This window comes from Apiospora phragmitis, assembly GCF_038363925.1.
Source record: "Apiospora phragmitis strain CBS 135458 chromosome Unknown utg000001l:1.0-2902119.0:1.0-2906034.0, whole genome shotgun sequence".
In the NCBI taxonomy this organism is placed as follows: domain Eukaryota; kingdom Fungi; phylum Ascomycota; class Sordariomycetes; order Amphisphaeriales; family Apiosporaceae; genus Apiospora; species Apiospora phragmitis.
Window position 1 is genome coordinate 473,137 of NW_027117399.1, and position 22,935 is coordinate 496,071.

The following is a 22,935-nucleotide window of genomic DNA, read 5'->3' on the forward strand; positions in this document are numbered from 1 at the left end:
CAACATCATATCCTCTCGCATCCGACAAACCTTCGATATCCCTTGGAATATAAAAGGCCTGTGTCTGGTCTCCTCAACGACTGCTGCGGGGGGTTACCCTATACCTTTGTCTTCCAAGTCAAGGGACCCAGGCACCTGAACACACGAGAACAACCACAAGTCCACCAACGATAGATACACCCACACGCTTCTTAACTTTCTTTCTCTCCTTCTTTTATTCCTACTCATACCTTACCCAAAGCCAAGCAAACAAGAGGAACGCGGGCGAGATGGTTACCTGCCGTATCCCCGTAATCTTCTATACCGGGTGTGGCTGCACCGTTCTCGACGAGTCCCGAGACCCCAAGCAGCACCAGTGGCCCGGACACACTTGCACCAAGGCTTGCCCCCCTTTCGACATTGACTTCCGCCCCGGCCTCTGCGAGGGGGCCAGAAGCAAGATCCTGTTCAATGACGACCTGGGTTCCGACTGCCCCGTCGCCGCCGCCGCGTGCCCTCTGAATGCCGAAGAGGGGATGCCGTCGGGACCCAACGAGCAAGCCCCGAAGAAGCAAGCCCTTCACCAACCTGGAAGCCTGGCAGTCTGAAGGACCAAGGAGAGAGTAACAAGGAGCCATGAAACCGTCCCGAGGAACCCTAGAGGATTATGATTAGTCGTGCCCGCTCGACATGCATGGGATTCAGACTGTATGTAGTAGTTTATGGAAGGCACATACAGGTTGAGAGCATGACCAAGAACAACGAAGGCCGCACACGACATGCCGACAGTTACTAAACTGCCTATCCTATCAATTCATAAATTGATTTTACCTCCAAATCATCATTCGTCTTTCATTGTTCAAATTTCCATCGATATGGACTTTGTGATATCCGACCGAGATAGAAGAGCTGTTGCGTGATGCCGCTTTGCGGAAAACTTCTCGAATTCGCCTAGTAGCTCTCTCAATTCTCATTGTAGAGAGTTCTTGTTTGAGATTCACCGTATCTCGGTTCGATTTTTGCCACACTTTCAACCGCGTCCTCTTTTGAATTCCTTCCAGGGACACCTGGAGTAGCTGCCTTACTCTCGGTGAGGTGAAACCAACATAGGCCTACCTCGTTCTGACATACACTAGAGCTCTTCCCGGCATAATTGCATTACGCAACATATATGCTATGGAATCGGATGCGCAGCCAAAAGTTCAGAATCCCCATTGTTGGAATGCTGGGGTTTGAACTGCGCCAAACGCAAGACCTCGCTGTATCTAGAGGTTCCTGCGTCTTCCAATGAACGGACTTCTTCTTTGATTAATACGAGGATATGAAACTGTACAGTTTGGGACGAGTCTCGTGACCTTTACTTGATCTGGTTGAAAAAGCGAGAGGTTTCAAGAAGCCACTTTCGCAATAGGGGTGGGTGGCATGTATTGTTGCGGCTGGGACGGGCCAGTTTATGGCAGAGGGGGCCGCCATCGTTATCGTTGTCACCTTCTTCTGTGACCTCGGCGACAATCACACGCTTGACGCGAGATCCCGCGCCTTTTTCTGGGTCTGGATTGAATAGTGAATTAGTTTATATGCTTGGTAAGATCGTCTGGATATGACAAGATAGGTAACGATGATGGGAATGGCTGGATAAGAAGCAGATGTAAACCCTATGAAGGTTCATCTTACGCTGTGATGCGTAACGCATCATCATCCACCGCCACAACTTCACTCTTTCGGGGCGGGGTTCTCGACAATGACACCAGGCCGCGGGTCACCTCGAATATGGTAACCCTCGGCAGTTCCATGACAGGGGTGGTTGTAGGCCATACCGTCTATCCCGGAGTCCATTCTATGCACTTGCGAGAGTTCCTCCGGCAAATTCGTGAGCGTGAAGTCATCGTCGTCGTTGTGGCTTGGTTGTCCCGTATCTGGCGCCGAACGACAGTGGCGATCTTTCGCCGATCGCTGAACACGGCGATGTATTTCGTCATGTAGGCTCGCGAGCGGCCCATGATCCTTGCGCCGAAGAGCTTGTCTATCAAGGGATGTAGTATAGGGATTGACTACGCGATCACGATGATGCCCCCTTCGAAGCTAGAAAGCAGTCAAGAAAATTATCAGAACATAATTTCTTCAGCGGGTGAGGTTCGCAAAGATTCTGGTTGCTCACAGTGTCCATAACTGCAATTCGGCATTGGCATCTGATGGATAACCGTCTCCCTATTAGCTTCCCTTCTCATCGGTATATATAAGAGAAAGGAAGAGACCGCGAGGTAGGTTGGCTCGCAATATACGTACAGGTAAAATCGGGGTCAAGGAGGAGAGGGATGTGGGTGGTCTTGTACGTGGCAACTGCGCCCGACCCTGATGTGTCGTAAAATTAGTGACGGTCCGAACCTAAGCGGGCTCGTTCGTTCGCGGTAAAGTGACTGCGCCATTCTTGCTTACACAATACCACAGCCCAGAGCGACCGAGAGTGCGAATTTCTTCTTCCCAGGCATCTGCAGGTGGCATCTGCAGGTGATAAAGAACAATCGCAGGATACGCGGCGAGGTAGAAGTCGGCAAACGCAGAGATTGCTGCGTCAAGTTAGTACCACTGATGCGAGCGCATTCGACAACCCCCCCCCCCCCCGCGATCGACTGAAGTTTGGAAGACAGGTGGAAAGAGAATCGAGGAAGGACATACATCCACCAAAGAGGAAGTACCTGACTTGTATCTGCATAGGGACGCACATCCCCCTCGGCTTCTGCGTCTGAACGGGGTCGAACATCTCGCACTTTTCGGCGAGATCCCCGATGAGGAAACCCATCGTGCCGAATTGGGCCAACTGCACAGCTACTCCCATGAACTATAAGAACCAGAAGTGAAGCCGGCTCGGCAGCAGGAGACGAACCAGCAGCGAAATGACGGCCAGTTTGGGCACCGCGAAGGACAACAGGCCGGGAAAGAAGGCAGCGAATGTCCAGGCGGCAGCAGCGGATTGGTCTTCGGGCGACAAGGAGTTTAGATGTCGCCCAAGCCCACGGGAGACGGCTTTGGTGGCGAGTCCACACGCCGCGATGCTGTTGATCTATGCCGGTTTAGCTGTGTTTCTGGCCTAGGTAAGCCAGCTGGAGGGAGGGTGGGCATGACCACGATGATCTATATACCCCCTCGCAATTGGAAGGAACTTACCATGGAGAAAATGGTGAGGTAGTCGTCGCTCCGAAGCCTGCGCTGCACAAAGCCTCTCACGTAAAGCCTGCCAGTGGTGAATATGAAGGCAATACCAGTAACGATCCAGATGGTTATCAGCGTCCTGGTACCTTTATCCTCGGACGCTTTCTAACCCCTTCCGGGTCCACCATCGTACATTGGGGCTGATGACATTGCATTGGGTGAGGGAGGTTGCCATAAAGATCACATCATGAAGATTACAATGATGGGGATCGCGGCTGGTGCGTGGAGAAGTGGACGACTCCAATTTGAGGCAAGTGATGGCCAGATTGTCAGATGAGAGCAGCGAGCTGTACTCATCTCATAGAAATGGGCACGTGGAACATGCAGAAACACCGCTACCTCGATCAAGACCTGGAAGCGAGAGCTGCGAAGGGGTTAGTACATGTATTCTGTCGTGTTTGGTAGACTCTTCGGACGCGCTTTCCGCCTAATGATTGGCTGTCTACTCGATCATCCATACTCCTATCATGAGCCGATTGTGCAAAGTTCCAGACTGGGCTGGAATATGCATTGTCCCTAGTTAGACTTAACAAAACCGGAAGCTTAAAAGGATGTCAGATTCTGGGCGTTTAGAGAGTCTTTGCCGGTTTTGCTCCGATAAAGTTAAGTCGAGCGAACACGAATGGTCCTATTTACTCCAACGTAATTGTATCAGGAGGAACAAACGCGAAACAATATGGAAAGCCGAGGGCTAATTCATTAGGAGATGGAAATGAGGCTGTGGAGAGAGGGGGAAGAAGACGGAATACTCCTAAACCTACCGCCGAAGGGACGACTCATTGATGATCCCTCTCCGTAGGATCTCTTCTGGTAGTCTTGCACCTAGATGCGTCATACGAGCTGATGAAAACGTACGCAATCATCCGCCTGAAAGCAAGGCCTTCACCGAAGCTACCTCGTGACATGAGATGATGGCACATGCGAGGAAGAGAAGCCTCGTCTCGTTGGCGGCTGCAATACGGATATTGCCCCCCTGAGGTGCCACACGCGGTCTCACCGCCGCCGAAGCCAGACATATACCCCATACCGCTATATAGGGCGTTAGAGCCGATTGATACCGTCTGAAAGCTCTCGGAGAAAATATAATGGCAAATACATTAGTATTCTCGCGACCAGTCTGGCCCAGGATGGTATCATTGTGACTTTAAATGACTCGATCATCCCCCCACCATCGGACTGCCTGAAATATTGCGCAACCGCTACTTTCTGATCTGAAGGGCCACCTTGCCATTTCTCACTACTCACGTATCAAAAAGATAATCAAGACCAAACCTGGGAACCAAACTTGGTATTTCGGCGACAAGGACGCTGCTCGCGACCTGACTTCGCCCCTGATACCTTATTGGCATGCCCAGCCTCAAACGAAGCCGCGTCGGATGCGAAGTTTGCCTCGTCTCCTGATTTCGGTGACGGCACACTGCCAGCTACGCGTTTGAGGAAGGTGTTTACCGGGGGAAATCATGACTCGAAGGGGAGGCTGGGCAAGGAGAGTCGGTGTCCCTGTATTCTGCTCCATGAACTGTCGGCGTTCATGTGAAGCAGGCCCGATGAGCGGCTTGACGTCCGAAGTTATTGTTGGGCAAGAAGACCTGCGAATATACCAGGGCACAAGAGCCTGACCAGCAACTGAGCTGGTGCAGCCACTGTACCGTATCTTCCCGATATGCTCCTGGCATTGAGAACGCTGCCAAGTAAGGGCCGCTGGCTAGAGATGCAGTTGCTCGCGGCGGGCACAGCGTATCCATCAGTCATCAACGAGACCTGCTGTGCGGTTCGATTGGCATTGGCATCTTCATCCTCCGAAAAAAGAATACTTATCAAGCAAGGGCACAAACATAACCATTGGCAGCTGTCCTGTGGGCAGGCAGCATTATATTGTAAATGGAACAGTGGTAAGAGTGCGTGCAAGCAAAAGGAGTTGGTTCAAGAAACCTGTTAGACCACGATTTTCAAACACGCTCAAGCTAAGGTCTTAAATGCGGTCGTCTGAGATGTTGTTGAGCTTGAAGTTGATGGTTGTGGACAATCTTTTGTCTGAACGCTAATGAGAAAGGGACGTTCTTGGGGCATTGAAGTTAAGGGTGGGGTAGGTGAGACTGACATAGCAGTGCCCGGGCTTGACCCCGCCATTTACCATACCGCTGCAGACGCAATAAATTAACGATCAATCATTTTATTATAGGGGAGTAACCTATCATGTTAGGTAGTGCAAGCGCCGTGACTGCAACATCGAGTAGCATGGAGAATGTGCCGGTGGATGTCATGGCCAATTGCGCCAACAGAACCAACAACTCGGCACCGGTGGACTTGACGCATTCCTGCAGTGCCAAACTGCTGCAGAGCCCAGCCTAACCTACACTCCCACACCCAGCTGCCTGACCAATTACGTGGGTTGAAAAATCATCCAGGGCACTTCATCACATCCAAGTGATAAGAAGAGAGTACATGTCATGGTCGCTCGCTAGTTGTCTCAGCCGATACTCTCAACCCCTCTCAGCCTGTGACGCTTCTATCCTCACTCCGGCGAGCCGATCCAGCATTGTTGGGCAAGACAGAGAGAGAGAGCGAAAGCGAGAGCCAGAGAGCTCAGGCCCGAAAAGTGACAAACAACAAGTCTCCATCCGACAAACCCCCCCTGTTCATATTGCAACCAACTGAGAACGCCGCAACGATGTCGGATTGGATACCGCCTGGCTGGGACAGAGGGGCTATGGACGGCCCTGAGGGCCAGACGCACTGTGCCCAATCGACAACAATTGATCGAGGTTACGTTCGCCATCACCACACTACGTAGGCCAATGGCCCAGAACAGTCGTCCACTCAACTCGTCAGTCTTTATCTTTCCGGAGAAGCGATGATTGCATTCGCTACTGTTTCAGGTGTCAGTATGTGCATCCGCGACGCTGGTCAAGCGGAAGGACTTTGTCGTCAAGACCGGCAGGTTGCAGGATAGGATTGGGGGTGCGCACTGGAAGCGAGATGCCGCACAAACAAAGTCAAGATTGCCAGCAGGACAAGTCGCTTGGGGGAACTTCCTCACCAAATCCTTCGTCTTGGCTGCAGGCAGCGTCCTCCAGATCTTTGTTTGTTTGCTACCATGCCCTGATGGAATTACTTCAGATTGCAATCCCCTCACCGGGCTTGCTGAGCTCGGTCCGACAGTCATGCCTCTCCTCCAATTTCCTATTTCACTCCACGACTAAGCCTAGCTAAATGTCGCCACGAATCAAGTCGAGTATCGGAACTGTGCTGTGTCTAACGCGCTAGCGGCGGCACGGTTCCTACCGCTTAGATTCGACCAAGTTCACGTACAATTTACACCAGGCCGACGAGAGGCAGGCAACAGAAGATGTGGCGCCGACGGCTGAGCAGAAGGGTAGCTCTTTTCTTCGAAAGCTGCCAGTCGAAATCCGTAGGATGAGTGAGTTATTCTTCGTTGTACTCTGTTATGTTCGATCTTATGCTCACTTGCAATATGGCAGTCTACACCTTGATCTGGGAGGACCACAACCGGCAGTACCATCTGTTACTCGCTGATGGGCGTCTCAGACGATTCAAATGCGTCAAGCACCCTAACGACGACGAAGACGATGCCATACAAACAGCAATGGACATGGCGTTTGCGTCCCAGTCGTCAGTGATGACGAGAGACATGCAGCTGCAGCTGTGGCAGAGAAGGCTGGCCTCTTCATGGGGCCACCGCCACTAGAGGTGCGAGGAATGGTTGGAGTCTTACCCTTCTTATTCGGAGCGCACAATGTTTCAGCCAATGATGCTCGTATGCAAGCGGATGTATGATATACACTCAAAATGTTCCATTCTCCGGAAGCATTGTCTGACCTGTCGAAAGGTATCCCGAGATCATGGAATCTATCTTCGAGTCACATACGTTTCTGTTCAACGACATGTCATCGGCTTATCACTTCTTCGTCGCGGCACCGTCTCCCTTCATAGGCTGCATTCGCTCGCTAGATGTCAGCCTGGTATTACCATATGCTGAATATCGTTCATACAATCACGAAAGCGGGACACAGCTGCCTGCTACACAGTTAGAAGCCTTGCAGAAGTCTTTGGCCAAACTCACATTTCGCGACCTCAGGATATCACTGGACGTTCTTGATCGGCAAGGCTGGCGAAAGGTCCCTGAAAAGGGCATTTCGCAGAGCTTTGGCAAGGTCAAAGTCCTGAACGAATACATTATGGAACTACCAGCATTGTTTCCAGGTGAGAACGAACAACACGAGAATCTCGATATGGACAGCTTCACAATTCACATCCGGAGACGTCCACCAATACGTTATTGGAACTTCATCCCACGAATGGTAGAGTGTCTGACCTGGAAAGTTGCAGAGGGGACCGAGGCAGCTTGTTGGGTAACCTCTGACACAATGGGATACATCCTCAATCCGTATCACGATGCCTAGGCGTACATGGAATGCGTTGCTTAATCTCCACACTGCGAATGCTTGATTCTCGCTTGTCTGCGTTTGCTACACGCATATTTGGGTGGTTCAGATCAGAGGGGGAGAAGCAATCGCTTTTTCTCCGGCTGGTAGCATTACAAGTGGGAATCTGCTGAAATAAGGCTACTACACCAACGCTTACACAGTGTCAATCAAAGTGCTTGGCTGGCAACAGGAGCCATACTCAATTCGACCTATAATGCATTCACGTCCACTTCGTGACCGCGTTCGGGTTGGCTGCACTTCCGCATGCTCCACGGGGGAGCGCGGCTAACTCTTGGCAGCATAGAGGCAGAGAAGTCTGATACGCTGTGTTGCCATGGTCGCCCACACCATTGGTACCATGAGCTGCGTTTGCTTCAAACCCCTGGCCCTTCCGCCAGGCTTTCTCGTTCGATACTTGCCCGAGTAGGCAGAAGCATGCAGTGTACGGTCGCATCGCATCATAGATCAGCGATGTCTGGGCCAGTTGTATCTAGATACCGTTAGCCCTACCCCCATTCAACCTTACTTGGAGGCTACTTCGGCCCTTCTCTGAGCAATAAACGCGACAAGAATATTACTCACATGCAGGCAGCGCTTGCGCTTGATCTGCCGGCCCTCCCTGCTAGAGGTCACGGTATTAGCAATGGTATAGGACGGGGGTTCCCATCTGCCATGTTTCACCCTCCTACCTGCGTCCAAGACAGAGCTCCTTATAAGGCCGCCGCCCAACACCCGAAACCAGTCCACTGGCAATCTTTTCTACCAACTCGACGGACGACCGTGTTGCTGTGATCTGCTCAGACCCACGGAATTCGACCACCATGTTCCCACCCTCCCCCGGTTTCATCTCGCCGGGAAGTGATTTTACAATGAACGCAGACCTCCAGCGCCAGTCTGCATTCTTTGGCAGGCTCCCCAGGGAAATCAGGGACATGGTATACCTCGCCATGTGGGATGTCTCGGGCACGCAGCAACACGTCTTCGAGCTCGAGGAGGGAAGCGGTCATGTGACGCACTTTCCCTGCAGTATGACCGCCGGCGAGCAAGACAGCCGGAATGACGAGTTCGAGAAGCTGTGGCATAAGCAACAAGCGCGCCGGCCTCGCTCGCTTGTTGAAGACCCGGTCTGGGCACGGCGGATGTCATCCAGCTGGTACGAGCACTGGAAGTGCGAAGAGGCGATGCTGGTTAGTAGGGAGAAGGGCAAGAAGCCAGGCACGCTGTTCCTGCCGAGCCTGCTAATGTGTAGGAGGATGTAAGTATGGGCAATCCACTACTTCGTCTAAATGTTGTCTCATTTCTCCCTTATACTTGCCACCATGGCCCAGGCCCACCACCATCAGATGATGGTTGGTTGCATTGCATGTAAGAGACTTACCACGGCAAGCCCCCACCAGGTACGACGAAGCGCTGCCCACGCTCTACGCGTCCACCACGTTGGTCATGACATCGCTGCCCCTGGCCCACAGCCTGCTCGTCGCGGCGCCCTCGCCCAACACGCGGCTCTGGCGGTCGGCGCGCCTGTCGCTGACGGTGCCCTACGAGCAGCTGCACCGGCACTGCGCCAACGAGTTCATCGGCCGCCGCCCGCCCGCGCCGCACTACTGGGCCGAGCTGTGCGGCGCCCTGTCGAACCTGGTCCGCTTCGCGGCCTTGCGCGCCGTCGTCGTCCGCCTCGATCTCGCCGACGCCGACCGCGCCTGGTGCGACGTCCGCGAGCGCTGGGCCCTCTCGGCCGTGCGCGGCCGCTTGGCGCGCTGCCTCGTCCTGCAGCTGCCCGAGCTCAGCGCGGACGTGGACGCGATGCGGCCTTACCAGTTCCTTCTCCCGCCATCGAGTTATCCTCCGGACGACGCTACTGCAGCTACCTCGTCCGCAGGCGATGACGGTGCGGCCGTGGCTGCTGCTATTATTGAGAACCGAAGGAGTGATTGTATCTCCATCCCCTCCAAGCCTGTGTGGCGACCTGCATCAGGGGCGTTTACGAGGATCGCGAGATATTCGACATTTTCGGCACCTGCATCTGCATCAACATCACCTGCCGAAGGGTTTGCGAGGGATGTCGGCCATGCTACAGCTAACGTCACTACCTCTGAGAATTTAGCCGGAAGTGGCGGCGGCAGCAGCAGCAGTGGTGTGCCGTCCATACCTTTCCAGCGACTGGAGCGGTATCCGCGCCGGCGATGGACCCGCGTTGCCGCGGGCGACGGCGTGCAGGCCCGACATGAGTTCTTCTACCCCCGCGAGCACGTCGTGCTGGGCCGCGAGCGTCGGCGCGATAAGATCCGGGGCTTGTGCAGACGTCTTTGGACCATGTGACGTGCTGTGGTTACATTTAGGGGTTGAGGGGAGGGGTGACGAGGTACATACGTCCAGAGGTGGCCTCGTCTGTGTCTGTTTCAATTGGACCCGACGGAACCGAGGGCCGAAGATCCGTGCATCTTATGAGCATGCTGGAAGCGGTGGAGAAGACATCCCCCCTGCTTTTTGGTTTTTGCTTTCTGTTTTCTTACTCTCCTTCTGCATCTCTTCGCTCTTGGCATAATATAGCGTTGACAGAAATCAAATTTGACAGTGTTATGGGTCTCTTGTTTCCTCATCCAACTCTTAAACATGGTAGAGGGGTGTAAATGTGCTGTAACGACATTGGACTTGGCACCGAGTCTCGGCCGAACCCCCTGCCAAGTGAATGTGGTCTACGCTACGAGGAGCAGACGTGCGTAAGGAAAACCTTACTAGCGAAAGCAACATAGTCACTGATTTGTCAAAAGTAACTCAAATATGCCAAGGCTCGCGAATTCCTGAATAATGAGTTGACTTTTTTTCATTATTTGAAAAGGTTTGGGAAGGGTAACTTGCTACTGTGCGCAGCGCCATTTCCATGACAGACCTCGGCAGTGTCCTGCGTAACATGTATAGGTACACAAGCTGATTCGTCTTATGGGGTCGTGAAGCCGTGATTCTTATTGCTAGTGGCCTGCCTGCTTGCTATTTGATATTATTGGAGAAGGAGGGAAAAGTAAGGATACCAATTGCTCAAATCCAGATAGACACCCAGTGCCTATATAAATGGCATTCTACCACTCAACCGCAAACGCTTTCTATTAGGAAAAGAGAGGCGTAGCTATCATTAAGCGGCCCATTCATCAGGGTGGAATGCCATAAGATCATACCATTGAATGATGGCGCCGATCAGGAACGCCATGGAACCCAATAAGTTGGACCATGCGCTGTTCACCGGGTCGCTGAGGAAGAGGAAGAAGCCCGAGCCGAAGAAGCCCAAAGCCCCGAGAAAACTCCAGAAGGCACTCTGCCAGGGGGCGGAGGTGAATGCGGGCTTGTACCAATGATCCTGGGTCGAGATGATCAGGATGGCATTGGCGATGATGAAGAACGAACTGCCGACGACAAGAGGCGTAAAGACAAAGATGACGGGGGCGAGAGGGTCTTGCGGGGACAAGACGCCCGGGAATCCGGGTGCCACGCTAATGGAGAGGATGGCACCACCGACAAACTGCAATAGGCCAAGCTGAAAAGGCAGCGTGCGGAAGGTCTTCCCGAAGGCTCCGGAGGCCGGCCACCAAACCCAATGGCTGTCGCCCATGAGGGCTGGGCGGTATATCTTCTCGCCGCTGTTCCAAGAGTTGGTCGAACTAACACTCGCATTGGTGCCGATTCTCTCCAGCTTGTTACCGCTCAGCTTCTCGACATCGCCGTTCTCGTCGCGGACGCCATGGTCCAGGCCCATGTCCTTGTACTTGCGCTGGTAGTATTTCGGGTCACGGAGATGGATCTTGAATTCGCCCCGGTCGATGTTGAAAGATGCGATGAGTGAGAAGACACCCGCGACGAGGAACATGGCGGCACCGAGAAGGGTGCATAGCGGCACGGCCAGCTCGAGCTGGTTGGGGAACATTGGGAGGGTCGGGTCGGCAGCCGGCAAAAGCTGGAAGACGGCACCGATGGTGAAGACAACAGAACCCACGACGAAGACGACGGCGACGACCCAGTTGAGATCCCGGACCGGATAGATGCTGAACATGCGGAATGCCTGGTCTAAGAAGTTTGGCGGGTCTTCGCCGAGGCTCTCGACTTCGGTCACCTCGTGCACCGTCTCGAGCTCATCCTTCTGTGCCTTGTAGCCTTCCCAATCTATGATCTCCACGGGCTCCGTTCGGTTGGACTTGATGGAGCCTTTTCGTGATACAGCGCTTAGAGGCCTTGGTGGGTTGCGGGCCTTGCCTGCTTTGGAAATCTGGCGCTGGGGCGGCGGAGGAGCATAGTAGGAGGCGCGATATGATGCCCGAATCGACTGGGAGGCGTTCATAACGCGCTATATTCGTCTTGGCCGTCCTCCTCGTCGTTCCCTTGGATACAAATGATACGAGTCTTCACTGGCGTATAGTGGTCTATCTCGTGATGCCGCTCGTCGTCAATGTCCTTGACACGACAGTCCGCCCAATAAGAATAGGAAAAAAATCTGGAACAGAACCTGCCTCGATAGGGTAGAGGATACCGAATGAATGTAGAATTGACAAGAAAATACTCTAGACGAGGAACGAACACTCATTACTTGCCAACCGGTAGCGTGAGAAATGAATGAGATACGGACTTGTAAAAACGAAATTGTTCTCAGAATAACAACAACAACAACAACAACAACAAGAAGCGAATAAAGAATGTCTCAGTCAATCAATGAACCGAGGGGAGAAGAGAACAACGCTGAAGAGTCGTTGGGTTGGCCTGCCTCCAGGTCATCCTCTTGTAGCAGAAAGCAGCAATGCGAAGATATTGAGCCGGGAAGTTACATATCCGCCACACATGCCAGAAAGCCGTATACGAATACAGAGAGAGGGTAGGTATCGTGGCGGAAGGGATCTCTGCAACGAAGATCTGCAGCTCTATTCTGGCGCTGCCGAGAGCGGGTCCGTCAATGGGCAGCAGCGTTTCGTTTGGCCTTTGCGTCGTCCTGTTGGTGGGTTGGAAATGGCTTGTCTTTCGAGGCTGGAATTATGCGGTATCACATCAACATCATCATCATGCGATAAGACCGACAAGACAAGGGTAGGAGGGGGAGGATGGCAGATCCGTCTTGAGGCACATCGATCTGTCAAATTAGTAAAAACATGGATTTTCTGCCGTTGATCATGACTAGTGCCTTAGCTACTAACTCCGATGGGATGGGCGAGGAAGAGAAGAGACGGGAAGAGACGAGACGAGACGAGACGAGATGAGACGGGCAAGTCACGGACCGGTTCTTGCTGCTGTGAAATGGGCGGTTCTTTCCTTCACCTAAAACAGCACTTCCTTCCATCAATCAGTGGCCAAGGCCAGGCTGAACAAAATCCCAGGCGCAGCTGCAGCACAAGACAAACTCTAAAATTGTAAATGTAAATATAATATGGGCCCCCACCATTCATAGTTGCCAATTGCCGCAGTCGGCAACATTCACACATTCGTCAGCACCGAAGCATAAAACACGATTGTACGTTTGTTTCCCTCGCGGACCAAATACCAAATCCGATTGCTCATATTCCATCGGATTATGTCACATCAAAAAATGCACCTTTGCTGGAGAATGAATTTCTTAATAAGCCCATGTAACGAGGATGAAACCGAACCAAGTAACAAACGGCGGTTTTCTGGTGGAGAGTGGCCAGAAGGGGTTTGCAACTTTGCAAGTTGGTGTTCGTGTGTCCACCGGCGCTAAGCTGGACTTGTAGAAGCCCCTTCAGAACCCCTTGGCTCGATCCAGGCCTAAGGTTAGCCCCACGGCACTTCACTGGGCGTCACTGGGTCTGCAGCTTGGCTGCCTATTCCGGCAGCACCCTGGGGATCGTTCTTCGAATATCGTTTCGACATGCCCGTTCCACATCCCCCCATTGACTTCTTTTGAGAGCCCTCCATTCCCACGCAGGGGACAGGAAATACTCACTAGCAAATAAGAAGGAAAATAAAAGCTTATCGGTAACCGTACATGCAGTAGTGCTGCAGCTGCCCTCTCTCGGCTGGCTTGGCTGGGCAGGCCCCAGGTGGATTTGACACATTGTCAAACAGGAAACAACCCAGTAGGAAGGGTCTTGTTCGCTTCCAGCTCAGTTAGGCAAATAGAGTGCAGGACGGAAGTATGAGGCGACACGATGAACCTGCTATATCTATGGGCCCCCATAGAAGAACTTAATACGCTTGGCTATTGTGACTTGTCCCAACTCTTGATAGCATTGACAAATATCTATAAACAGAAGTTGAGACCAGCATATACCACACGACGCGCAACCAAAATAGCACACGAATAAGCAAGCGCACACGCACGCCCAGCTTGCACGGCGTTTGTTGACGGTTTCCCTCGCTCTGCCTCGGACCTCTCCTCCCTATTCGTCCTCCCCTTCAATCTGAACAACAGTAGTTCAAGCCATGGCCGCTGCGCCTCCGTCTGCGCCGCCGGCCCAAGGCGAAGAAAAGGACGTTGAGCGTTCCGTCCCGACGGCCGAGACCAGCAGCATAGAGCCGTCTGATGATCTCGAGAAGCTCGGAAGGCAGCGCCCCGCCTGCTTCAAGAGCGGGCTGCAGGAGATCGGCTTCCTCTTTTCCATCTTCGGCTCCAACCTCCTCGCCGTAAGCGTCTGATCCTTCGACCCGAATATCGGTCGCGTACTTGCGTGCTGTGCTGTCTTTACTGACGTCGGAAAAACAGGAATTCCTGATCAGCGGCTTCAACGTGCTCCTGCCCACCCTCCAAAACCAAGAGCGCTTCTCCTCTACGGCGCCCTCGGCGGGCGCCTGGACCTGGCCGTCCAACGTCTTCAGCCTGGTCGCAGGCGCCTTCCTACTGCCCGTGGGCCGCCTGGCCGACCTGTACGGCGGACGCGTCGTCTACATGGGCGGCCTAGTCTGGCTGTTCTTCTGGGCGCTCGTGGGCGGCTTCAGCGCCAACTACGTCATGCTCGTCGTGATCCGGGCCCTTCAGGGGCTGGGCGCCTCCGCCTTCTTGCCGGCTGGCATCAACCTGATGGGCAACATATACCGCCCGGGCCCGCGCAAGAACACCGTCTTCAGCCTGTACGGCGGGTGCGCCCCCTTCGGCTTCTTCATCGGCATCCTGCTGGCCGGTGTCAGCGCCCGCTTCCTGTACTGGGGCTGGTTCTTCTGGATCGCCTCCATCGCCATGGCGGTGCTGTCCGTCATCTCTTGGTTCTGCGTGCCAGTCGACGAGGCCCCGCCGGAGAGGGGGAACCTGACCATGGACTGGTGGGGATGTGCCACCAGCGTCAGCGCGCTCATCCTCACCGTCTATGCCGTTACCGAAAGCTCCAAGTCGGGCTGGCAGTCTCCGGGCATCATCGTGCCATTCATCTTAGGGCTAATGCTTCTTGGTGCCTTCATATATGTCGAAGCGCGTGTCGCCAAGGACCCGATCCTCCCGCTCAGCATCTTCTCAACCAAGGACATCGGTCCCCTCTTCGCGGCTCTTTTCTTAGCATATGGTTCATTCGGCATCTATCTCTTTTATGCCAGCTTTTAGTGGGTCCTCTTCCAGGCAACATCAGGCCCCTTCCCTCGAAGTTCAACGACTAACAACTTCATAGTATTGAAAAGGTCCTCCATATTGACCCGCTCTTGACTGCGCTTTGGTTTGCCCCGCTAGCCGGTGGTGGTGTAACCATTGCTTTGCTTGGGGGGTTTACCCTGCACTTGCTTCCAGGTACAGCCCTGCTTGCTTTGTCATGTGCCGGTTTTACCGTCTGCAACCTGTTGCTGGCGCTGGCACCTGACAACCCAACTACTGGGCGTGGATCTTTCCCGCTATGATCAGCGCTACCATTGGCATCGATATCATGTACAACGTGAGTAATATTTTCATAACTACCAACGTGGCCAAGACGCAACAGGGTCTAGCTGGCGGATGCATCAACGGCCTCCTCTTTGTCGGTATGAGCTTCTTCCTGGGCTGGGCCGATCTTGCCACGGCCAGTCGGGAGGAGTTCGGGCTCCGAGAGAGCTTCAAGACTTCGCTATTCCTTGGCGTCGGACTGGGCGGTGTCGCAGCTTTGATCGTGTTGGTGTTCACAAGGATAGGAAAGGCTGGGAGCGATCTGACGCTAGAGGAACGTGTGGCGCAGGAGCAAGGAGGTAATGAAGAGAACAAGCAGTCGCCGCCGTCTGGCTGAGGGCGAGTTCAGAGAATTGAAAACTTAACGAGAGTAATGTGCAGTCCTAATCTTTAATAGATCGGTTTGAAATTTAATTGTTTTTATTATCAGACGAGGAACAGCTCCAGTCCTTTGTCGCGTACATGCTGCAGCCACGACTGTGGTATTATAGTGGGTTCGTCCGCATCCGACCAAATTTCTTGGAGGATGATGGTGGCTTGGTTTACAGCCCAGGTCTGAAGAAGACTGGACAAGTTCTGAAAGATTTCTAGAATGACTGCACGATGCACAAGATCCGTTGATTCTGCTCCGAGGACGAAAGCTGGCCAGAGGATGCCTTTGAAGTGGGTGTCTTCGGGTGGTATCTGTCGCAAGTGCGAAATGGCTCGGCCGACGACGGAAGAGACATTCTCGCGTACCACTTCCCGCCCAAGTACGCGTAGTGCGTAGACAGAAATGGCGCCCCGGTAGGCTTCGGCGAGATGTGTTCTCATGATTACTGATGCAGATTCGCGGTGCTTCGCCGCCCATTGAGAGCAGGAGAACTGGTCGATGAGGGTTAGACTCTCGGTCTCGACACCTCGATTGACATCGCAGAGGACTTGTAAGAGCTCAGCAGGGCATCCTGTCCAACTTGAGCCTTCGGCTCTTTGGAGCACTGCTGGAAGCTCCGATTCACTGAACACATCACAGACATCCGATTGGTAATGCTTGCTCAGTGTCGCGCCGAATATTGAGAGGCTGGTTGTAACCAAGTCAGCAACCAATGGAGCAATAAGGACTCTACGAAGGGATATGTACTCACATTGCATATGTCTCCTCGAAATAGCTGCCGAAGAAGGAGTTCCATCCGGGAGTGTGCCGCCTCGCACTTATTAGAGCGCGCATAGCACGGAGATGATACCGCCAAGACTGCCTTCCCTCTTGCTGCAGAGCATCATTCCAGATGAACAGAAGGACTAGAGCCACGATAGCTTCATGCTGGTCGTTCTTGGCGATAGCCTCGCGAAGCCCTTTGATGGCCTTTTGCTCATGGACAAGGCCATCCATCATGATTTCACGCTTTTTCGTGGAAAGCGTGATAGCCCCAGCTGAATTGCGGCGATGACTGACCGAGAGGGCGATGATGACATGACGTAGGGCCTCGTTCTGCGGAATCAAGGTGATGAAGCGCTTGAAAGGGTTTTCGCTGTCGTAGATGACGCATTCACTACAACACCGATACAAGACTTGATGGAAGACAAGGTTCAGTCCAATTCTCTGTCCACGAAGGCGAGCAACATGCGCAAAACAAAAAGGGGGACTTGTCGCCATGGGACGAGAACTCACAGTATTCAAGGTGTCTCATATCAGGCTCATTCCGTGCTTCTGCCAACGGCCTCTTTAGCATCATGGTGCTGCTTAAGTTAGCCGGGCCGGCGGAAGCAGCAGCAGCGGCAGCGGCCGCGTGGGGCGCGAAAGTGGTGCGCCCGGCCATCTTGCCTCTGCTGGCCATGCCCGTCACCCATATCACTGGCTTCTTCTCGCCATAGCCCAGGCACTCACGACCCGACTTGGAGCATTTGGCGCAGTGCGGCAGGCGCGTATCACACACGACGCGCCTCTGGCGGCAGGTCCAGCAGGGGCGGCTGGCGAATTCTGAAGGTGGAGAAGAGACCTGCTGGATCAACGGTGCCACGGCGGTTGTCATGTTTCGATGCTCAGTAGGGAGGAGACTGTCCGGGGCCTCATGCTAAAAACTATGTATGCAGATGGCTTTGCCTGATAAGTGTAGGGAACTCCAGATGTCTCGAAGAAATAGGCGGGATGAGGAGGAACTGAAATGGATTGAATCCGAAAAGACGCTTTGCTCATTCTCCTGTTATGAAATAGTGTTGAGTGAACTAGAAGGTTTCAGCGTGGGCCCGCGCTATGCCTGCTTGACCCTAGTGAGACAGCCATTAAGCATAGGGCCAAGAATAGTGGCCGTGGGGAATTGCAGGCAATGACGAGTTCGTTCAGGGTCTTCTTCTCAGTGCCGTTATGGTTAATTCATCCCCGGGTCCCCCCAGCAGGCGGCCATTACTAATCCAGTCGAGACGATCTCAATGTATCATGGAAAATAGGGGAGAAATGGCATTTGCATCTTGACACATGCTGAACTATGTTTAGCGAACCTGACTCGGATCCCGCCCTGTCGAGTCTGCCAAAGTCAGCTGCAGTGGTACTGTAAATGGCCTCTTTTTGTTAATATGTTATGCAACGTGTGTCCGTATATATTTAGCACGTACGAACTTGCATAGGTAGATAGCAGGGACATTGCCGATCCCTTACATCACTGCAACAATGCCCACTCCACGATGTTAAACATATTGCACCGCCCATGCTCATAAGCGCATACAAATCGGGGTTATAGGGCAGAGAGACTCCATGCCAACTGCTGCTCCCCGGATCGGAGTTTCGGCTGTCATAGCCGGGGTCCGCAGCAAACGGTTCTTCCCGTGGCCGTGAGACCCGTTTCGTAGGCTATGGGTGTGCGAACCAAGGGTCCGGACACATCGGGATTTGACAATTTCCAGTCAAATCAAATGCAGCTTCGGCAGAGGGTGACCATGAATACGCCCAGCAAACCCCGAGCACATCCCGGAAAGCATCACGAATCGTATTGACAGCCCACTCTCGAGTCCCAGCTAATTAACGAACCCTTCTTCGTCTAGTCTGGTTCCCTAACTAATCCGATGGCGGAGGTCTTGAAGTGAGGCTTAGTGAGCACTTATTAGCAGTCCAGCGAAGGATCCATCATTGGTGACATCGGACTCAAATTCATGGGATAAACCGTGGGCGTGGCCTTGGCCTGATTTAAGGCTGGTGAGAGATTATGTACAAAAGATATCCGTTACTTCCCGAACTCCATAACCACAAAAAAAAATGAAAGCCCCGTACGCGAAGTAAAGCCAACGCCAGGCAATGCATAAAATGATCGACTCGAATAAAGCGCCTTGCTGGCTTCCCGTCCTGTCAGCCCACAGGGTCATCCACGTGGGCGCCGCTCTGGCCAGGCTTCGTTCGCACCACTACATTGTGGTCCGAAGCATCTAGACCATCCCAGGGCCACCATTGGCATACAGCCCCTGCCATCTCTCTTCTACACCGCTGACTTTCGATTTGATCATTTCGATCTCCTTCTCGAGCTCGTCCACGTTCCTAGTGAGGGCGCTAACTTCCTCGAACCGTCGTGCCCCTTGCGATGACTTGATCATCTTCTGCACCATGTACTTTTGTTCCTCTAGTACAATAAGACGTTCGCGCAGATCTTTCTCCTCGGTCTCCAGCGTCGAGATGATGGTGCTCGTCTCGCTTGTCTGACTCGCAGTTTCGAGATAGCCATCCGTGTGATTGTTGCGCAGTGGACTGGCGGTATGTCCGTTCGGCTGAAGGAATTTACGCGACCCAGATGAGGAGGAAGACGACTGCTTCAGCATGCGAGGTAAGTTCTTTAGTGGAAGCATGTGCATATGCAAAAACGAGCTGGCGCCCTGGTAAATGGCTTTCTGCAAGCGCTGCTGTGTAGGGCTCTCCGTTTTTAGATCTCGGACCCGTTTAGCCGCCATATCGTACTTTGTGAAGCTGTCTATCAGCCTCTTGCGCAGTTTGGATGCCTCCTTGATCTGAGCATGACTAGGTGCGCCCTGCCCATCCTGCAGAGGCACCAGAGCCCGCTGGAAGCTTGGCATCAGTAGCTGAATGCCCCGCTCAAATTGGCGTAATGTCTCGTAGGCCCGTTGGTCTGGTGGTTTGTGCACAATGCTTTCGACAAAATCGCGCTTTGAGAAGATGGTGGACTTGCAGTCGCGACACATCCGAATATCTAGACTGATGGAGTTTTCGTCTGGTTTCTCTGAAGAAAGCACCGACGGGTTTGCAACATTCAATCCCACATCCGAGGAACACGCCGTCTGCGGGTCCGCGCAGACCACCCGTCCACAGATTCTGCAGTGGTGTCTCCTGAAGGTCCACGATCCAAATTCTTGCTGGCAAAAGGGGCATTTGGTAACTTTTGCATCATCTTCCCACGTGACCACGGATTGCTCGATGGCCTTCCTCTGGGTTTTCTGCCCGGATAAGGAAGCTACTGGCGATAGTAGACTGCTGCCACTATTACTTGCTGCTGTGATATCTGTGGGCGGATTTGCTAGTAGTTGTGTGAGTTTGGTCAACCTTTTCTCTAGCCTGGAGATCTCTAGGGTCTGCCTCTCTACTCTTTTTTTCCGGATGGCTGCAAACGCTTCCGTATGGTCTCTGGTGAGCCCGCTGTGATCATTATAACCTTCTCGCGATTTATAACAGGTTTCGCAAACCCTATACCAGTAGCCCCTGATCGGTTCATGCGTAGCTGATCTCGATAGCTTCATCTGGTACATGGTGTGGTCCTCGCAAAACAGTCTGCCGCAATTCCTACAATTTATGCTGCCGTTCACAGCACCTAGGCGCTTCTCGCAGGACGGCTCTGTACAAGGGTCGTTCATGGTTGGTCGTTGCCAATGTGACTTTGTGATTATATCGTCCGGGTCGAAGGGGATCTCCGGCAAGACAGCAGGGGCCTTGGGACCCGGGGGCGCAGCATATACGGGAGGAGGTAGGCTTTCATTGGACTCGAAAACCTCAAGGCCGCGCAGTTTCTGATTGATGATGGATAGCGGCTGGAATCGCTTGGCTTTATCGACTTGTTTATCAAACCACGTTTTCACTTCGTCTTGTTGGAAGTCGGGCAGTTCTTGATGGTTGTCGTCGATGTGGCGGTTCAGTTGGAGGAGCGTCAACTACAACGTCTTTTCAGCATTTGCACGCCTGTACCGTAGTCTTCAGGATTGAGCAACCGCACGTACCATCTCCTCTTCACATATAGGACAGACGAGTCTGCTGCCATTAGAGGCGCCAGCGCTGGGTCCTGCGAGGCTGACTCTGGACGTGAGGTCTTGTGGGAAGTCGGGAAGCGGGCTCGAGGACCCTGGCGACCCGGAAGCAGGTGATGCCAGTGAGTCGCCAATCGAGCCGATTGACGCGGTACTGTCGGAAGGTGCATAGTAACTGGTGGCTCGCTGCACGGAGGGCGAAGCTGCTGCTGCTGTCGGCGGTGGGTGCAGTTCCTTTCCACTGCCCAAGACGCGACCCCCGCCGAGCTTACGGCTGGCCATGACGTCGGTTTCGAAGGTCTCCTAGAATCTGAACCTGTCCATGGAAGACGCCAAGGGGGCCATGATGTTGCTACGCAGCTCACACTCTGACAATGATCGAGAGTAAGCAGATGAGGCGATAGAGTAGGTCTTGGAAGCAGTTAAGATTAGAAGAAGCCAATGATCTGGGGGCGGTTGGCTGTCATGATAGGCAGATCGGAGACGGGACGGAGTTCATAAGGCGACCGCGCCCCCTGCAAACCAACAGGCAAAGCTGGCTTGGCTGGGTACAGCTGGCTATGCACCTGAGGTAGTGAGCGGGGCCTTCACCAACAAATCCTTATTAAGCTACCTGGTTAGGCGAAAGTCCTAATAAATATAGCCCATGGCCAGCATGGTCCGCTCCAATCTGCCCTATCGAAATTAAGCAACCTAACATTAGCGCCTGAGAGAGGCTGACTGCATGGATGGGAGCACATGTGAACTGAAACTGAGACAGGTCTCGAACTGTTGCAATCGAATTGTACATGCACTCAGCTCAGAGGTAATTGATAGATGCATTGATATACAGTAGAGTGATGGCTGGCTGCAAGATAAGATGCTGATCCGCATACGGAGTACTGCCTAGGCTTTGTCTATTGATCCACAGGCCGGTACGGAGTATGTATGTACGTAGATATTAAAAATTCCCTGCTGATAAATCACTTTCTTACTTAGGTACATGCTGCTTGCTGTACTGCAACCGAAGGTACGTTGCGATGCGGGGTCCATTGCTACCTTGGAACCATCTGCCACACGCATTATGATTTCGACAGGGATCCTCGCGTGCCAGCTTGCCTCCGAAATTTTTGAAGCTCCCCTCTGGTGCCGTCATAGCATCGGCGTGGCAGCATCACCAGTGTTGACAAGGCTTGAAATCCATATTATTTCAGGAGTTGCTGCCATACCAGGTTTTATATCTTGACGCGTCTGTCTTTTCTCACATAAACTCGTCCCATTGCCCAAAGGACTGCCGACATCGGTGCCTCTTTTTTTGATAGCAGCCATGTCTGAGTCCAAGGAGAAATTCCCGGAGGTACAAGGCGGCGGCAGCTTGATTCTTGCGTGGCAGATCAAGAACAAGCATGTACTCGTCGTCGGCGGCGGTGAGGTGAGTCTACATTGTACCTCTTTTTTCCCCTCTTTACTATTCAAAAGCCTGGATCTTGCGAGACATGTGTGTGTTCCCACTACGTACTGACCAGAGATCATCGTCGCACCCTTAGGTAGCTGCCGGCCGCATCCTCAACCTGCTGAACGCCGACGCCATCGTGACCGTCATCTGCCCCGCCGCGGGCCTGAACCCGGAGGTGCGCCACCGCATCGCGCACAACCAGGTGACGCACATCGACCGCAAGTTCGAGCCGACCGACCTCGAGGCCCTGCCGTCGCCCGCGACGCCCGACTCGCCGCTGGGCCCGCCCGCCATGGTGCTGACGGCGGTCGACGACCCGGCCGCCTCGACGCAGATCTGGAAGCTGTGCCAGGCGGCGCGCATCCCCGCCAACATCGCCGACGTGCCGCCCGAGTGCGACTTCTACTTCGGCAGCGTGCACCGCGACGGGCCCCTGCAGATCATGGTCTCGACCAACGGCAAAGGGCCCCGCCTCGCCGCCAGCATCCGCAAGTTCATCGGCCGCTCCCTGCCCGTCGGCGTCGGCGACGCCATCGAGCGCATCGGCCTGCTGCGCGCCAAGCTGCGCGAGCTCGAGCCCGCCGTCGAGGAAGGGCCCAAGCGCATGCGCTGGATGATCCGCGTCAGCGACCGCTACAGCTGGGACGAGATGTGCGACCTGAGCGACGAGGACATGGACAACCTGCTCCGCTACTACAAGCCGAACAAGGTCCCGGATATAGACGTCCTGAAGGCCATGAGGGGCGGCGCCATGTCGCCCGAGGATATCGAGGACGTTTTCGATGGATCTTTCGGGTTTAGCCTCGGCGTGTAATACAACA

The 22,935-nt window shown here is 53.6% G+C and overlaps 10 protein-coding genes across 10 annotated transcripts; 6 read left to right on the top strand and 4 right to left on the bottom strand.

The window, feature by feature from the left end:
• Positions 1–269: 269 nt before the first annotated feature.
• PG994_000150 (uncharacterized protein) lies at positions 270–587 on the top strand (the record flags this gene model as incomplete). Its single annotated transcript, XM_066851559.1, has 1 exon — positions 270–587. One exon carries the CDS (start codon positions 270–272, stop codon positions 585–587), a length of 318 nt encoding a protein of 105 aa, XP_066722191.1.
• A 1,105-nt stretch (positions 588–1,692) lies between these two features.
• On the bottom strand, positions 1,693–3,339 carry PG994_000151 (uncharacterized protein; the record flags this gene model as incomplete). The annotated part of the gene is made up of 6 exons (XM_066851560.1): positions 1,693–2,061; positions 2,416–2,546; positions 2,656–2,818; positions 2,864–3,040; positions 3,145–3,268; positions 3,323–3,339. 6 exons carry the CDS (start codon positions 3,337–3,339, stop codon positions 1,693–1,695), a joined length of 981 nt encoding a protein of 326 aa, XP_066722192.1.
• Positions 3,340–6,664: 3,325 nt separating this feature from the next.
• PG994_000152 (uncharacterized protein) lies at positions 6,665–7,613 on the top strand (the record flags this gene model as incomplete). The annotated part of the gene is made up of 2 exons (XM_066851561.1): positions 6,665–6,822; positions 7,040–7,613. The coding sequence occupies 2 exons, from the start codon at positions 6,665–6,667 to the stop codon at positions 7,611–7,613; spliced, it is 732 nt and encodes a 243-aa protein (XP_066722193.1).
• An 845-nt stretch (positions 7,614–8,458) lies between these two features.
• Positions 8,459–9,956, top strand: PG994_000153 (uncharacterized protein; the record flags this gene model as incomplete). Its single annotated transcript, XM_066851562.1, has 2 exons — positions 8,459–8,892; positions 9,035–9,956. The coding sequence occupies 2 exons, from the start codon at positions 8,459–8,461 to the stop codon at positions 9,954–9,956; spliced, it is 1,356 nt and encodes a 451-aa protein (XP_066722194.1).
• An 811-nt stretch (positions 9,957–10,767) lies between these two features.
• PG994_000154 (uncharacterized protein) lies at positions 10,768–11,964 on the bottom strand (the record flags this gene model as incomplete). Its single annotated transcript, XM_066851563.1, has 1 exon — positions 10,768–11,964. One exon carries the CDS (start codon positions 11,962–11,964, stop codon positions 10,768–10,770), a length of 1,197 nt encoding a protein of 398 aa, XP_066722195.1.
• A 2,087-nt stretch (positions 11,965–14,051) lies between these two features.
• On the top strand, positions 14,052–15,159 carry PG994_000155 (uncharacterized protein; the record flags this gene model as incomplete). Its single annotated transcript, XM_066851564.1, has 2 exons — positions 14,052–14,252; positions 14,332–15,159. The coding sequence occupies 2 exons, from the start codon at positions 14,052–14,054 to the stop codon at positions 15,157–15,159; spliced, it is 1,029 nt and encodes a 342-aa protein (XP_066722196.1).
• Positions 15,160–15,442: 283 nt separating this feature from the next.
• PG994_000156 (uncharacterized protein) lies at positions 15,443–15,805 on the top strand (the record flags this gene model as incomplete). The annotated part of the gene is made up of 1 exon (XM_066851565.1): positions 15,443–15,805. One exon carries the CDS (start codon positions 15,443–15,445, stop codon positions 15,803–15,805), a length of 363 nt encoding a protein of 120 aa, XP_066722197.1.
• Positions 15,806–15,894: 89 nt separating this feature from the next.
• On the bottom strand, positions 15,895–17,477 carry PG994_000157 (uncharacterized protein; the record flags this gene model as incomplete). The annotated part of the gene is made up of 3 exons (XM_066851566.1): positions 15,895–16,528; positions 16,593–17,016; positions 17,117–17,477. 3 exons carry the CDS (start codon positions 17,475–17,477, stop codon positions 15,895–15,897), a joined length of 1,419 nt encoding a protein of 472 aa, XP_066722198.1.
• Positions 17,478–18,861: 1,384 nt separating this feature from the next.
• Positions 18,862–20,961, bottom strand: PG994_000158 (FYVE zinc finger; the record flags this gene model as incomplete). The annotated part of the gene is made up of 2 exons (XM_066851567.1): positions 18,862–20,586; positions 20,653–20,961. The coding sequence occupies 2 exons, from the start codon at positions 20,959–20,961 to the stop codon at positions 18,862–18,864; spliced, it is 2,034 nt and encodes a 677-aa protein (XP_066722199.1).
• Positions 20,962–21,985: 1,024 nt separating this feature from the next.
• PG994_000159 (Siroheme biosynthesis protein met8) lies at positions 21,986–22,928 on the top strand (the record flags this gene model as incomplete). The annotated part of the gene is made up of 2 exons (XM_066851568.1): positions 21,986–22,090; positions 22,206–22,928. The coding sequence occupies 2 exons, from the start codon at positions 21,986–21,988 to the stop codon at positions 22,926–22,928; spliced, it is 828 nt and encodes a 275-aa protein (XP_066722200.1).
• Positions 22,929–22,935: the final 7 nt, after the last annotated feature.